At 63.0% G+C, this 13,907-nt stretch overlaps 3 protein-coding genes across 19 annotated transcripts in view; 1 reads left to right on the top strand and 2 right to left on the bottom strand.

Annotated features, from left to right (window-relative positions):
* The window catches only part of MFSD12 (major facilitator superfamily domain containing 12), a 30,399-nt gene extending 22,684 nt beyond the window's left edge, over window positions 1-7,715 (top strand). For 4 of the 8 annotated variants that reach the window (XM_067033153.1, XM_067033148.1, XM_067033150.1 and 1 more), the window contains 2 exons: window positions 62-192; window positions 306-3,034. In XM_067033153.1, the coding sequence (XP_066889254.1) occupies window positions 62-192; window positions 306-328 (154 nt within the window). In that variant the 3' untranslated portion in view covers window positions 329-3,034. Of the gene's footprint in view, window positions 1-61; window positions 193-305; window positions 3,035-7,577 lie in introns of those variants that run through there. The other 4 variants (XM_067033152.1, XM_059060037.2, XM_059060039.2 and 1 more) reach the window with 3 other exon arrangements.
* On the bottom strand, window positions 955-4,397 carry TEKTIP1 (tektin bundle interacting protein 1). Its single transcript, XM_059062455.2, is given in 5 exon segments — window positions 955-1,298; window positions 1,410-1,500; window positions 1,502-1,569; window positions 1,623-1,843; window positions 4,053-4,397. Coding segments are annotated over 5 exon segments (888 nt in total). The 5' UTR covers window positions 4,298-4,397; the 3' UTR covers window positions 955-1,035.
* A 422-nt stretch (window positions 7,716-8,137) lies between the features above and the next one.
* Window positions 8,138-13,907, bottom strand: part of FZR1 (fizzy and cell division cycle 20 related 1) — a 45,378-nt gene continuing 39,608 nt past the window's right edge. For 3 of the 10 annotated variants that reach the window (XM_067033146.1, XM_067033140.1, XM_059060054.2), the window contains exons 3-14: window positions 13,293-13,418; window positions 13,131-13,194; window positions 12,925-13,052; window positions 12,339-12,421; window positions 11,762-11,945; window positions 10,733-10,798; window positions 10,164-10,266; window positions 9,896-10,080; window positions 9,512-9,745; window positions 9,108-9,212; window positions 8,706-8,798; window positions 8,138-8,339 (exon numbers count right to left, since the gene is read on the bottom strand). In XM_067033146.1, the coding sequence (XP_066889247.1) occupies window positions 8,298-8,339; window positions 8,706-8,798; window positions 9,108-9,212; window positions 9,512-9,745; window positions 9,896-10,080; window positions 10,164-10,266; window positions 10,733-10,798; window positions 11,762-11,945; window positions 12,339-12,421; window positions 12,925-13,052; window positions 13,131-13,194; window positions 13,293-13,418 (1,413 nt within the window). In that variant the 3' untranslated portion in view covers window positions 8,138-8,297. Of the gene's footprint in view, window positions 8,340-8,696; window positions 8,799-9,107; window positions 9,213-9,511; window positions 9,746-9,895; window positions 10,081-10,163; window positions 10,267-10,732; window positions 10,799-11,761; window positions 11,946-12,338; window positions 12,422-12,924; window positions 13,053-13,130; window positions 13,195-13,292; window positions 13,419-13,907 lie in introns of all 10 variants that reach the window. The other 7 variants (XM_067033145.1, XM_067033139.1, XM_059060052.2 and 4 more) reach the window with 4 other exon arrangements.

Genomic DNA, 13,907 nt, shown 5'->3' with positions numbered 1-13,907 from the left:
TGGGGCTGGAAGGTACCGACAGACGTCTGCTCACCCCCTTCTGCCTTTCCCCCGCCCCCAGCTCAGAGCTCTGCTGCAAAGCCTGCGTGGCCTTCTACCGCTGGGTGATGGTGGCTGTGACGGGTGGCGTGGCCGTGGCCGCCACCCTGGCTCTGTGCTGTCTCCTGGTCTGGCCCATCCGCCTTCGGAATTGTGAGTTGCAGGCCCCGCCACCCCACAGAAGCCCCAAACCAGCCACGGGTGTAGGTCTGGGCCAGGAGAGGCCCCGCACTCCCTAACCCCACTTCCACCCCCTTCTCTTGCAGGGGACCCTGGAGCCCAACCCTGACACTGCCCCATGGTCCCTTACCCTTTGTAAATTAACTGCGACTGTGAACACTCGCTGCTCAACGAGGCCTGGGGCGGCCCCTTTGCTGCTCGGATCCCACCCTGCGTCTGTCCCGTCCCTGCCTGGCTGTGGGGTCAGGGTCGGGGAGGGGGGGTGTGGGGCGGGGCTTGGTGGGCGCGGGCAGGATGGGTGAGATCCTAGCAGCTTATCCCCGCTACGGCGGGGACACCGAGCTGGGTCCTCTTGTATTCAGGGGCTGGTGGGGTCCTTGTGGGCCTGGTGTACCCCAATCCCAACTCTAACCCACCCCCCAGCTGTCTGGATGATTCAGGGTGCCCTGTGTCGTGTGGGGGCCGGATGTGAGGCTCCTGGGAGCAGGGTCTGCCCCGAGCTCAGCCCCGGCCAGCCTAGGGTCTCCTGGGTGCTGCCAGGCCCTGGAGGACAGAGCTGTTGCTGAGCCTGCCAGGAGCCCCAGCCTCGGGGTTAGGGGGCTGGGCCCAGCCCCTGGCCGTGGCGACGGTGAGGCTCAGGAGTGCGGCTCCCTGCGCCCATCCCTGCGCCCAGGCCACTGCTGACAGTGAATAAGGACCCGCCGAGGGCCAGGACTGTGCCTTGGCCTGGGGCCTGGGGTAGGGAGCCGAGGGCAGGAGAGCTTGTCTGACTCTGCCCTGGAGCTTGGTCACCAGCGTCCTGGTTCAGAGCTCCCTTCATCTGGCTGCCTGATGGCCACAGACCCCGGCTCCAGAGGTGGACAGACGCCTTGGGGGAGAGGCGCCGGGTCCCCGACCGGCAGCACGACTGGGCGCGTAGACGGGCGGGGCCTGCTGGTTGGTGGAGGGGCAACAGGGTTCCAGGTCCTACTGCCGGTAGTTCTGGGTGGTGTAGCGTGGGCCCTGGGGCGCTGACAGTTTTGGCACGTAGTCAGACGCTCGCCACAGCGGCTCGACCCCGAATTGGTGCCTGTGGATCACTGGGGGCCAGGACCCGGGTCACCGGCTGGCCCCGCCTCCTGGCCCCGCCTCCTGGCCCGGGGCGGTCTCACCGCCAGCCCCTGGGTCGCGCGCCCCTGGCCCAGGCTTACCATACTCCTCGCCCCGGAGGGGTCTGTCTTTCCACAGCACGCTCCCGTACTGCGTGCGGGGGCCCCTCTACTGCGCGGGGATGATGGATGATGGGGTCGTACCAGGCGGTCTCCTGGAGACGCTGGGTATAGGCTGCGGGGTGGGGGTCAGGCGTCATCTCTGCCCCTGTGGGCCTCACCCTCCCCTCGAGGCGGGCAGGGCTGGGCACTCACCTGGGGGGCTGTGGCATCCGTGCCTGCGGGCATAAGCCTCGAGGTGCAGGCTGTCCAGACCCCGAGGGAGCATGTTCCCGGCTTCTCAGGAGTCTGACTTGGTCAGGCCCGTGTACCACAGCGGGCCGGCTGCCTCGTGTCCCATGGGCAAGTACTTCCAGCGTGTTGCCTGCTTGATGGCCAGCGTCCGGCGGGGCCTCTCCTGGGACAGGTAGTCATAGCTGAGGGCGGGGGTGGGAGGAGAGAGACTGAGCTTTCGGCCCCCCTGCCCTCCCCGGGCCTCTTCATCCCCATCGCCAGCACTGAGGGTGCAGAATGCAGAAGCCTGGACTGAGGTGCGGGGGGGCCTTGTCTGTCCTTCAGTACTGGACACCCTCCCACCCAGGCTGGCAGAGGGTGGGAGGCTGACCCCTTGTAGCCCCTCTTCTCTGCCACATCCTCCCCAACCCCCAGAACCTCCTAAACATTTCATCTTCTGCCTCTACTAAGTCCTTTGTCCAACCTCCCAGACCTGCAGGCCCTTTCCTCCAGGAAGCCCCCACGGCCTGGAGGTGCACCAGGAGGACGTGGTCTCAGCTGTGGCTGAGTGAGTGGCGCAGGTTTCACCGTCACTGGTCTGGCCTGGGAGCCGTGGGTTGGGGACACTGGGAAAGTGTGTGGGCAGCCCAGGCTCCCAGGGAGACCTTCGGGGAACCCTTATGCCATCACCACCCGCCCAGCCATCGGGGCCAGCGGGGACTGAAGGCAAGCTCACATTTAAAGGAGAAACTATTGCAGCTACACAGGAGTGCCTGTTCCGGGGGCCTCTGTTGCCAGAGCCCGTCCCAGGCTGAGAGCATCAGGAGGGCTCCCCCAAGGAGGTGGCAGTGATGTGAGGAAGGGACCCACTTGTGCAAAGGCCCTGGGGCAGCAGGGATGGTGTAAGGAACAGAGGCTGGCAGAGCAAAGAGGCAAGTGGAAATATGCTAACGATGGCAAAAATCAAACCTCAACAAGGTACCATCAAAACTAAAGCTCTCCTTTGAGAACACCTCGCAGCACCACTGCCCAAGAGACAGATACGGGCACGTGCTTTGACCTGGCGAGCTCGCTCCAGGGAGATGCCCCAGGGAATGAGGCCGTGACCCCAAGATGGTCCAAGCAGGGCTGCTGATAAAACGTCCTCCCCTGTGCCTGCTTGGCGTTCCCACTCCACACGGAAAACCAGAAACCCACGTGTTTCATAAGAGGTGGGCTCGGCCTGGTCAGTTCCGGGAAGTGGCCACAGGCTGGGTTTGCCACTTGCAGGGAGGGGAGTTTCGGGTCCGTCTGGCGGTTCCCACTCCTTTGAACAACAAAATGAACCAAAACTACAAAATGCACCTGGCTTGTAAAAAGGAATTAAAACAGTCAAAAATATCGCACAATGAAAAGCGAGTCTCTGTGTCAATTATACCTCAAAAAAACCTAATAAAAGAACATCGCATTATGGCTGAAAAACATTTTTCTTCTCATAATAAATGAATGCCTTTTTGATCTAGAATCGAGAAATCTAATGGCATTTAAATAAATAAAAGTATTGGAAAAAGCAGCGGGTCTCCCTGGCCTAGCTGCCAGCCCCCTCCACTGGAGCTGCCCGTTTCTGCTTCACTCCGGAAGCAGTGTGTGCGCGCGAGCCATTCCATCCCATCACACACACCTGTGGGAACCTGCTTCTGTCGTGGTGGCACAGCTTTTTTTTTTTTTTTACTTTCTTGGAGACGGAGCAGCACCAAGGGCACTGACTCGCCTTTTCTGTAAAGCAGCATGGGGACCCATGACAGTATTAACGCTTACTAATAGATCCTCTAATGGGTTGAACGTGTCCCCCCAGTTCACGTCCACCCGGAATCTCAGAACATGACCTTACCTGGAAATAGGGTCTTAGCAGATGTAACTTAAGACAGGGTCATGCCGGGTCAGGGAGGCCCTGATGCAAGCGTAAGGCGGAGCCCTGGTGAGGCCGGGGTATCTGCATGGTCAAGGGAGAAGGTCATGAGATGAGGGACGCCACAGGCTGCCAGCACCCCCAGAAGCCAGCAGGGACACGGGGCAGATGTTCCCTCACGGCCTCAGAAGGCCCCAGCCCTGCTGACACCTTGGTCTTGGGACTCCTGGCCCCCAGAGCTGGGAGAGGTAAGTTCTGTGCTCGAGGCCGCCCCCTTGTGGGGGTGTTGCAGCAGCGCAGGGCTCCCGGGAACCTATCTGCTCTGCTGGCTGGCTGTGTGCGTGTCCTGCACGCGTGAACCGTCACGTGTGACCCGCGTGTACTCCTGCCAGGTCCCAAGCCTGGTGCAGGTGGGTGGGGAGGGTGCAGGGAGCAGGTGCAGCACCCACGTGCCTTTATGGAGAACGAATGACGCTGGTGGGAAGCAAGCCCAAAGAGGCAGTGCAGGGGCAGGACGTGCTCACCTGTAGAGAGATGCAGGGAGGTCCACTTCCAGGGTCCCTCCGGGGACGTAGGGCCGGGCAGCCTCCTGCCTCAGGGTCTGCATGTCTGCCTCTGGGTGCCTCGGGGCTCCTGCCTCCAAGGCCTGCGGCAGTCCGGCATCCTGGCAACAGCTGGCTCTGCTGGCCACCGTCCAGGCCACTGCCTCTCCCCCAGCTGAGGGGCCGAGCCGGGAGAGCAGAGGCTGGAGAAGGAGGCAGGCGCTCATCTGGGTAGGGTGGGCCTGGGGCTCAGCCCTCCCCCCTCTTCTCTGTCCCACAACACAGCCGCATGGGGGCCTCCACACTCAATGAAGCTTCTGAATTTCCCTTCCACAACCTTAGCCCTACCCTTCCAGCTGCTCAAGCCAGCAGCTCTGCAGCCCCCAGGGCCTCCCTTCTCACCCCACCCCCGTGCAGCCCTTCATGTTTCCAAAATACATCCAGCACAAGAATCTGCACATGCGTGTTCACAGCGGCACGATCCACAACAGCCAAAGAGCAGAAGCAACCCCAATGCCCACCGACCGCAGAACAGAAACCCAAAACAGGGTCCCTCCACACACTGGAATGTTAGCCATGAAAAGGGGTGACACGCCGACGCGACCTTGAGAACACGAAGCTCAGTGAGAGAAGCCAGACACAAAAGTGTCCGATTCCACTGACGGGAAGCGTCCAGAAAAGGCAAATCCACAGACAAAGAGGGTGGGTTCGTGGTTGTCAGGGGCTGGGAGGGGGATGGGGGTGACTGATAATGGGGATGGGGCCTCTTTTGGGGGTGATGGAATGTTCTGGAATTAGATGGTGGTGGCCAGCACAACATAGTAAAAATACTAAAAACCACAGGATTGTACACCTTAAAATGTTACACACATTTTACTACACGTTAAAAAATTCACAAGAAATCCAGAACCTGCCTGCCTTTCACCATTTCCAGCTGCTTGTGGCTGCAGTCCTGTCATTGCCTGCCTGGGCAGGGCGTCCTCCCTAGTCTCTGCGCCCCTGCCCACCTGTTTCCAGGTCTCCATACCGAGGGGAAGGGTCTCCCTTCCACTCTCTGCCCACAGCCCTCCAGGGTCCCACCCTCACTCCTGGGGTAAAAGCCCAACTCCTGGGCTTCCCTGGTGGCGCAGTGGTTGAGAATCTGCCTGCTAATGCAGGGCACACGGGTTCGAGCCCTGGTCTGGGAAGATCCCACGTGCCATGGAGCAACTAGGCCCGTGAGTCACAACTACTGAGCCTGCGCGTCTGGAGCCTGTGCTCTGCAACAAGAGAGGCCACGATAGTGAGAGGCCCGCGCACTGCGATGAAGAGTGGCCCCCACTTGCCACAACTAGAGGAAGCCCTCGCACAGAAACGAAGATCCAACACAGCAAAAATAAATAAATAAAATTAATAAACTCCTACCCCCAACATCTTAAAAAAAAAAAATTCCTCCCTTGCCTCATCAGCTACCACTCCCCTTTAAAAAAAAAAAAAAAAAAAAGCCCAACTCCTCCCCAAGGCCCTGCATGGCCTGCCCCGTCCCCTCCCTGCCCTCTCCTCCTCCCTCTCGCTCACCCTGCTCGAGACACAGGGGCCTCCTGGCTGTTCCTCCAGCTCACCAGGCACAGTCCTGCCCCAGGGCCTTTGCACGGGTCCACAGCGTGGAGCACCAGCTCTGCCCGGGTGTGTCCGTGCCCCCCCTCAGGCCCTTGCTGACACGTCAGTCAGCCCTGGGCTCAAGCTGCCCTCTCCCAAGGCCCACGCCACCCTTCACACCGTGACGGCCACATGCACTTACACTCTGTCGTCCACTCTCTGACACACAGAAGCTCCTCAAGGGCAGGTCTGGGCTCTGGCCTCTCTTGTCCCCAGCTGCCCAGTACAGGGATCTTCACCGGGCTTGGGGTGAGGGCCTGGGGTGCGCCACCAGTTGTGGGCAGCTGCTCACCACAGGGGGCCTCACCTCCCTTCCTTCTCAAGACCCCTGGGGCCCCTGGGCCCGCAGGCCCACCCAGTGTCACAATCCCTCTGGTCCAGGCAGCTTTCCTCTCTGAGGCCTCCTCACCCCCCCTCTTCTCTGCTCCCTCCTGGAAGCCGCTGTGTCTTCCCTGCCTCACCCTTGGCTGTCACTGTCACTAATTCCCTTCCCCTCTGCCAGTCCAGGAGCAATGGAAATGAATCCTGCCGCACCACACCTGGCCCTCCCCACGCACAGGGTGCTGGGCCGGCAGTGTCCCCACTGGCCCCGGAAGCCCATCTGTCAGGCAGAGGTGCTGCCCCCTCTACCCTGGGCCAGGCTTCGCTATGTGCTCAGACCACGACCCCAGGGCCCACCCTCCACCTCCCAACAGAACCAGCCTGGCTACAAGGACTGGCTTGGATCACGGTGCCACGAATTCAGGGACCCCGGCGCCCCCAGCTGACCGCCTCTGAGTGGCCCCCGCAGCCTCTCCCCCAGAGCCAGCCACTCCCCACCGGTTTGTGACATTCAGGCCGCTCTGGGGTCCCGGTGTGCGCAGACTCCAGACGGATCGAGAGACAGGCAGCCCCAGCTGGGCACGACCCACATGGTTTAATGACGGCGATGCTGAATTCCAGGAGGAGCGAGGCTCACCTGCGCCAGGCGCCTGCACCCAGCCCTGCCATGGCACAGGCTGACGACGCGCGTTTCATCGTTTCGTGCCCGTCTGCGCTCCCAGGCTCGGGGCCTACAAGCAGAGCCAGGGCAGGGTGCGGTAGACAAAGGACTGCTCTCTTATTAAAAAAAACAACAACAGAACTCAAACAAAAATAAGATCTGGACCATCGGAATACACACATCTATGTACACTGTCCCTGCTCGTCCCCGCCCATCCCCAGCAAGCAGCCGGGATGGGCTGGGAAGCGGGGCCCACCCTTCCCCGAGTTCATGCAGGCTCAGCCGCCTGCCCCTCCGAAGGAGAAGACCTTAAGAGCTGTGACCTCTGTCTCCCCCAGGGGTAGGGATGGGCCACTGCTCTCCCCCAGCAAGCCATAACATTTTGGGGACTGATTTACAAAAACACAGAAACAAATGCAAAGAAAAGTCACAGATACACGTACACACATGCACACGCGTGGCTGGCCGAGCGGAGCACAACCGGAGGAGCGGGGGCTCCGGCAGAGCCGCGGTGGCCGGTGGGGCTCTGCGGGGCCTTCCCTGGCCACGCTGGACCCCCGCCCCGCCCAGGCCACGTCCATCAATGTCCTCCGACCTGGGAAGGGGAGAAGGAGGGAGAGGAGGAGAGGCAGGGTGGCTGCTCAGGCCCCTGGCCACACACCGGCCCCACCTCCCTCCTCCGTCTTCTCCAGGTGCAGCCGAGAACAGGGCAGAGGAGGACATGGGCCCAGGGTCAGGGGGAGCTCAGGAAGCACCTGAGGGTTCCCCCTCCCCCAGCTGAAGGCGCAGATGGACAGGACCCACTAGGGTGGCCTGGAGGGGAAGGGGCTGGGGAGGAGGGCTGGCCGCCCACAGGACCTGACCCGCAGGCTCAATTCTGCCCTCAGGTTACCCTGACCGGCTGCCCAGCAAGCTGCAAGAACCACAGTCGGCTGTGACCCCGTGAGCGACAAGGACAGTCGGGGCGAGCCATGGTGGCGAACAGGTCCCACATCAGTCTCCCTCAGACAACAAGTCCTCCTCAAGGTGACCTCCTTTGGCGTGTGGCCTGCTCCCAACGCGTGCCCCTGAAAGAGCCACCGGTCGGCTGCTGGGGCAGGGAGAGCAGAGGTGGCTGCAAAGAAACCTCTCGAGTGGGGACGTCGTTTCAATCCATGGGCCAACCCGAGCTGCCATCCTGCCGGGCCCTCCCCCGGCCGACCGGCCTGGTGTCCAGCCGTCTGTCCCGTAGCAGGTGTGGGCAGCAGTGAGCACGAACTTCCGGGCAGAGCATGAAGCCCCAGCGAGGTGGTGACGGACACGGATGGAAAGAGGCGGCGTCCAGGAGGCGTCCATCCCGCTCTGGGCACAGCCGTCTAAGCCGGGGCCACCCAGGGTGCAGGGATCCAGACGCCCCACTCCTGCTGGTGCCCGAGCCTGGCCCCGCCCCAAACACCGGCTGACAGGGTTCACAATCAGGCTTTAATAGAACCTTCAGGGTCTCTCCAGGCCCGGCTCCCGCCCCACCCTGGCTGCCTGTCTTCCTCTGGGGCCCGTGTTCGGGGGAGGGGAGGGTCCATGCACGCTGAGAGGTGGCGCTCTGCGACCAGGACTGCGCGGCCACGGGTTTACCGGATCCTGGTGAAGAGGTTGAGGACGGACACGGATTCCTGCAGGGCACACAGGAGCGGCGCTGAGACCTCGGTCCGGTGACCTCCCGCAGGGGCCAGCTGCGGGGCTGGGGCGCTGGGCTGGGTGCCAGCCGCTCGCACGGGAAGGAAGTTCTGCCTGCAGGGATCCCGAGGCTCCGGGCCTGAGGAGGGGTCTGTGCGGGCAACTTGCGCGGCGAGTGCCCCAGGATGTGCAGGGACACCAGGTGATGCAGGAGGAGAGAGGGGGTGTGGGGATCCCGGGGAGGGCACCGCTGACGGGGTGACTGGGGCTGGCTGAGTGGCGGGGACGGGGGAGGAGGCCCCAGGGCAGGCTGAGGGCACAGGCGTGGGGGAACATCTGGCGCTGATACCGACCCACTTTACCTTTGTCGAACGGGTTTTGCTAAAGACATTCCAGAACCTCAGGGTTTCATCCCCAGCACCAGTGACTATGGCCTCTCCATCAGGGGACATGGCCTGCGGGAGAAGAGAGACCCCCGCTGTCCTTGTGGCCTATGGGCAAAGCCGTGAGAACACAAAGGACGCCATGCCCCGCTCTGTGCAACTGGGCAAAGGATTTGCTGGTTTAAGCACAAAACTTTTTTCTAGAAAAAAAAAAAAAAAATATTGAAGAGTGCCTGGATTTGGGGAGGGGCTCCTTTCTCCAGACATGTGCAAATGGCTATTTGGTGAAACATCAGAGTGATGATGCCACACCCTGCAGCTCAGTCCCAGAGCCCGAAGCTGGGCCAGATGGAGGAACTGGGCCTGGCTGGGGAGACTCACCAGGTAGAGGACCCGGTAGGAGTGCCCGGTCAGCTTGGCCACCTGTGTCAGGGATGGGTATTTCCAGACGAGGATCTGGTTCTGCGAGTAGCCGTGCGTGCTCACCTAGGGGACAGAGAGAACGCTGTCAGAGCCTGGGGCTCCCCCCTCCAGTGGCCCCAGGGCGCAGACCCCCCCAGACACACCCACCGAGGCACAAGGACACCAAGGCCCGCCTGCAGGGTGCAGAGACCACAGGTGTCAGCCCTCAGCCCCGCACCCTGGTCGATGACTGGCTCCAGACAGGGAACCACACTGCACATGAGAGCCCTCGGGCCTCTCCTGCCGTCACCGGGCACAGGTACCGGGTCAGCTTCTGCCAGACCTGGACGGCCGGGGCCTGGCCTCCTGCGCCCCGCACTCACCAGCTCATTGGCGTGCTTGGACCAGGCGAGGTTGCACACCTGGGAGCCGGTGTCGATGCACTGCAGCGGCTGCCCTGTGAGCGTGTTCCAGAAGCGAATGCAGCGATCGGCTGTGCCGCCGCCGGATGCCAGCAGCCCGTGCTGGTGCGGGGACCAGGCGATGGCCTTCACGGCCGCCAGGTGCTCCGTGTACTGCTGCACGGGGCTCAGGCTTGAGTGGTTCCAGACCAGCAGCTGTGGGGACGGGGCCGTGAGGCCTGGGCAGCTTGGCCCCCAAGGGAAGGCAGGGTCCATCTTGGCCTCCCTTGGGGTGCACCCGTCACCCCTGCTCCACGGCAGGGGTGCCGGCGGGGGGGGGGGAGGGAGGGCAGGGGCTGGGCCTACCTTGTTGTCGTTGCCCCCTGAGGCGAGCAGCTGGTGGTCTGTGGACCACTTGAGCCCACACACCTCCTGCCGGTGGCCCTGCAGCCGCCGCTCTGACTGTAAGGGCGGCGTGCGGATGTCCCTCTGCAGGATCATGCGGTCCCGGCTCCCAGACGAGAGCTGGTCAGCGTTCCAGGCCAGCGCCCCTGCGGCCGGGCAGAGGGTGGGATGAGGATGTGGCCCGGCCCCTCGGGACACACACCCCCCCGGGCCCCGAGCGGCTCCTCACCGACGCGCGCCGTGTGGCCTTCCAGCATGGACAGCTTCTTCCCTGCGGCCGCATCCCAGATCTGCACAAAGCCCTTGTGTGTGCCGACGGCCACCAGGTTCCCCTAGGACGACAACGTGGGCGAGAGCGGGCATCAGGCCCCTGTGTGGGGACCCCTTGCTCGGGCGGCCGGGGAGCGCCTCTCACCTCCCAGCGGCAGAGCCTTGGGCCCACTTCTTTCAAGGTCTCTAACGCGCGCCCCTTCGGACACCCCTCCTAGGAACTTTCTGGGCAGACGGTCGTACAGAGAGGGACTGTTAAAGTCCATGCAACGTGCTCCAAGATCCACATGCATAAACGTGTGGAGCGAGCCTGCCCCAGGGTCTCTGTCACTCCAATCATCTCTACCAGGCTGGGGATAGCTGGGGGCACAGGTATCACTGGGGCTTGGACAAGTGACCACAAGGCCAGATTCTGGCTCCTCTGGGTCTCCAAGGCTCCCAACACTGTGGAGGGCCCCTCCAGTGAGGTCCGGTCAACCTCCCTTGGCCCAACCCTGCCCAGCGGGGTGATGGGGCTAGTGTACTGACCCTCTCAGACCAGCCCACGGAGGTCACCGAGTCCCCTTCCACGGAGAGGTCACAGAGCCGGGTCACCTGGCGGGAGGGGGAGCAGTTGGTGCTCCTTCAAGGCCCGGACGGCCCATTCATCCACCTGTTTGCCCACCCATCCGTTCATTCCTTCACACCTCAGGCCTGGGGGCACTACTGTCAGTGCTGGGACCAACAGAAGGCGGCTGGGGGGTCGGGAAGCCACAGGCCAGGAGGGGACACACCCAAGCACAGGGATGCTGACTGCACAGAGCCTGGAGGGACGCGGTCATCACGCCCGGGGTGGGGGGTTGTCCCTGCAGCAGGTGTCGGCCACAGGCTGCCGGGTCAGGAGTCAGGTATGCGCGCGCGTGTGTGTGTGTCTGTGTGTGTGTGTGTGTGTGTATGTGTCTGTACGTGTGTGTCTGTGCGTCTGTGTGTGGATGTGTCTGTACGTGTGTGTCTGTGTGTGTGTCTGTGTGTGTGTCTGTGTGTGTGTGTGTATGTGTGTGTGTCTGTGTGTGTGCGCGCGCCGGTCTCCCTGTGCTGGTTTCGCTTGCCTTCTCTGAACCCACTTGCATCTGGTTTTGTCCCTCAAACACCCCACCTGCAAGGTCTTTGTGCCCTGCAGACCCTGAGCCCACATGTGTCCAGCAGCCACTCCGAGGCATTTACTGCTGGGTGGGGGACACTGCACTCAGCTGGGCCCGGACACAGCGCCTCTTCCGCTGGCACGGGCGGAGGCTGGAGCTCAGGCCGGGGAGCAAGGACACCTGACTCTCGGAAGCCAGCCCAGGGCAGGGACGGGCGTGGGCTTCCGCTCACCCCTGCTGACTGACCCCAGGAGAGTGCACACCGAGGAGACAGGCCTGGGAAGAGGGGGTGGCCGGGAGCTGCCCCAGGCTATGGAGGCCCCCAGCAACACCTCCACCTTTCACACAGGCCCCGGCCCGGCTCGGCTACTGTAGGAAGCCGCTCTGCTGCCCCCCCCTCCGCCACGCGCATGCGCACAGGCTCGGTGGCACCCACCTGGCTGGTGCAGGCACTCCACAGGTACACGCAGGTCCCCAGCCCCACGCTGAGTACATTGAGGGATGACCAGTCCACCAGGTTCAGGTAGAAGTCGTCCTGCAGCTCGGGCGCGTCCAGGACCTTGAAGGGAATCTTGGAGATCTTGCGGGTGGGTTTCCGTGGTGACCGCAGTAACTTCTGACTGCAGGGAGAGACCGAGGCAGAGACTTGGCAACAACTGCACAGAAGTGCAGAGACACCATCTCCTCCCGGTGGCCCTGGGAGGCTGCGTCATTTCCTGCTTGTCCTGACTCTGTCACTGTGTGATTCCAAACCCGTGGGCCACCGACCCCTCCACCGCTGGATGTTCAGCCGCCCTGAGCTCTGACAGCCCCGCCTTCCCCTCTGCCCGGCACCTCCTGCAGGACCCCTCCTGGGCTCCCAGCACCTGGTCTGCACCCGCAGCAAGTCCCCAATGAGGGGGGTCCTCTGGGCCACCCCGTATCCCATATACAGCTCTAGAACTGATGGCAGCTCCTGGGCCCTGCCGGCTGCCCCCCAGCCCCACCCCCGGCCAGTGCAGGTCTAGACTCACCTTTTGTTGCTGACGGGGGACAGGGAGTAGGGAGACACGTCATTGCCATCGTCGGGGCTGGAGCGCTTGGTGCTGAGGGAATACTGGGGGCAGGGGACACCCACTGAGTGGATGCTGCGTCCCCGAAGCCCTGGTGCCCTGTGCCCGGGTCCAGGGTGCGCTGAAACTGGGAGGGGCTCTGACTAGAGATGCGCGTTCTGGACAAACCAAGCCTCGCACCCAAGGCGTCCTCCTGCAGGGTTGCTGGCATCAGCCTGTCTCTCCAGCCCCCTTGTAGCCACCAGCCCCTCAGCCCTGAGTCTCCTGAGGGACCCAAGCCAGGCCTTCTGGCGCTGCCCCGGGGCCCAAACGGGGAGGTGGGCTGCAGGGCAGCTCAGGCTGAGGCCCCGCCCCTCCACCCTGCACGCGGCACCGGTCCCAGGTCTCTCCAACCCGCAGGCGCACAGGAAGATGACAGGCCTGGTGCGAGGCACGGGGTTAAGCAGGCCCCCGTGCCTCTGGTGTTCTGGACCTTCGGCAGGGCTGAGACAGGAGGAGAGGCCCGTGGAGGTTAAGACCGGAGGCCGGGACAGCCAGCGGGGCTCACCGTGAAAAGGCCTTTCCTCTCAGGCGTGGAGGGCTGCAGCCTGCGGTCCTCCGTCTGCGGGTCCTGCACCTTCTCGATGCCGGCACCGAGCAGTTCGTTCTTCAGTAGAGCCGAGTAGGCCAGGCCGTCTGTGGGCACCAAGCTCCGTGAGGCCAGGCTGAGGGGGGTAGGGTGGAGGGGGCAGGGCCGGGGGCCTGAGTCCCAACCTTTGCCGTTGTCCGAGGTGGCGTCCTTGGCTTTCCGATTTTGGCTGGGCGATTTCTCATTTTCCTGCGGGACAGGGAGGGGAAGGAGGTAGGGCTGAGTGGGAAGGACCCGGCCCGTGCCCCAAGGCTGCACGGTCAGGGTCCCTCTCCCGACCCCCTCACGTTGATCCTGTGAAAGTTCACGCTCCAGTTGGCGCCGGCTCTCGAGGGGATGAAGCGGTCCCCGTGCTTGCTGGGGGAGGACACGGGCGAGTTGGCGGGTGTCAGGGTTCGCCGCATCTCTGCGACCTGGAAAGACGGCAGGGCAGGCTGGGTGCCTCAGAGCCCCCAGAGCGCCCCAAGGCCAGCCTCTCCTCCCCGACTGAGGCCCCACCCACTGTGGCTCCTCGCCCTTGGCCTCTGGCCAGCCGCTGAATGAGGGTTTGATCTTGGTAGTGACCCACGTGCTGGAACCTGCTAGCGGCACCATGTCTGGGGCTCAGTTCGTCCGTCCGGCTCCGTGGGTGGGAAGAGGCCGGGGAACGAAAGCCCAACAGTGGACACTGCCACGTGCCGAGATCCGTTTCTCAGCGGTCACCAAAGGACGGGAACGTTGACAGCACAGAACAAAAAGCATCTGTCCCCCAACACTGAGAGCCTGTCATGCTGCCAACCCCATTCCCCGCACACAAGGCTATTCATACCCCATCAGACCACGGCCTAACCCCAGAACCAGGCAGTGGGGATGTCCCAGGAATGTCCCTTTTTCTACAAGGGATCTGCTATAGGTTGAACTGT

The sequence above is a fragment of the Kogia breviceps genome, chromosome 4, assembly GCF_026419965.1.
Source record: "Kogia breviceps isolate mKogBre1 chromosome 4, mKogBre1 haplotype 1, whole genome shotgun sequence".
Lineage (NCBI taxonomy): Eukaryota > Metazoa > Chordata > Mammalia > Artiodactyla > Physeteridae > Kogia > Kogia breviceps.
This window is presented reverse-complemented; position numbering and strand designations above follow the sequence as displayed.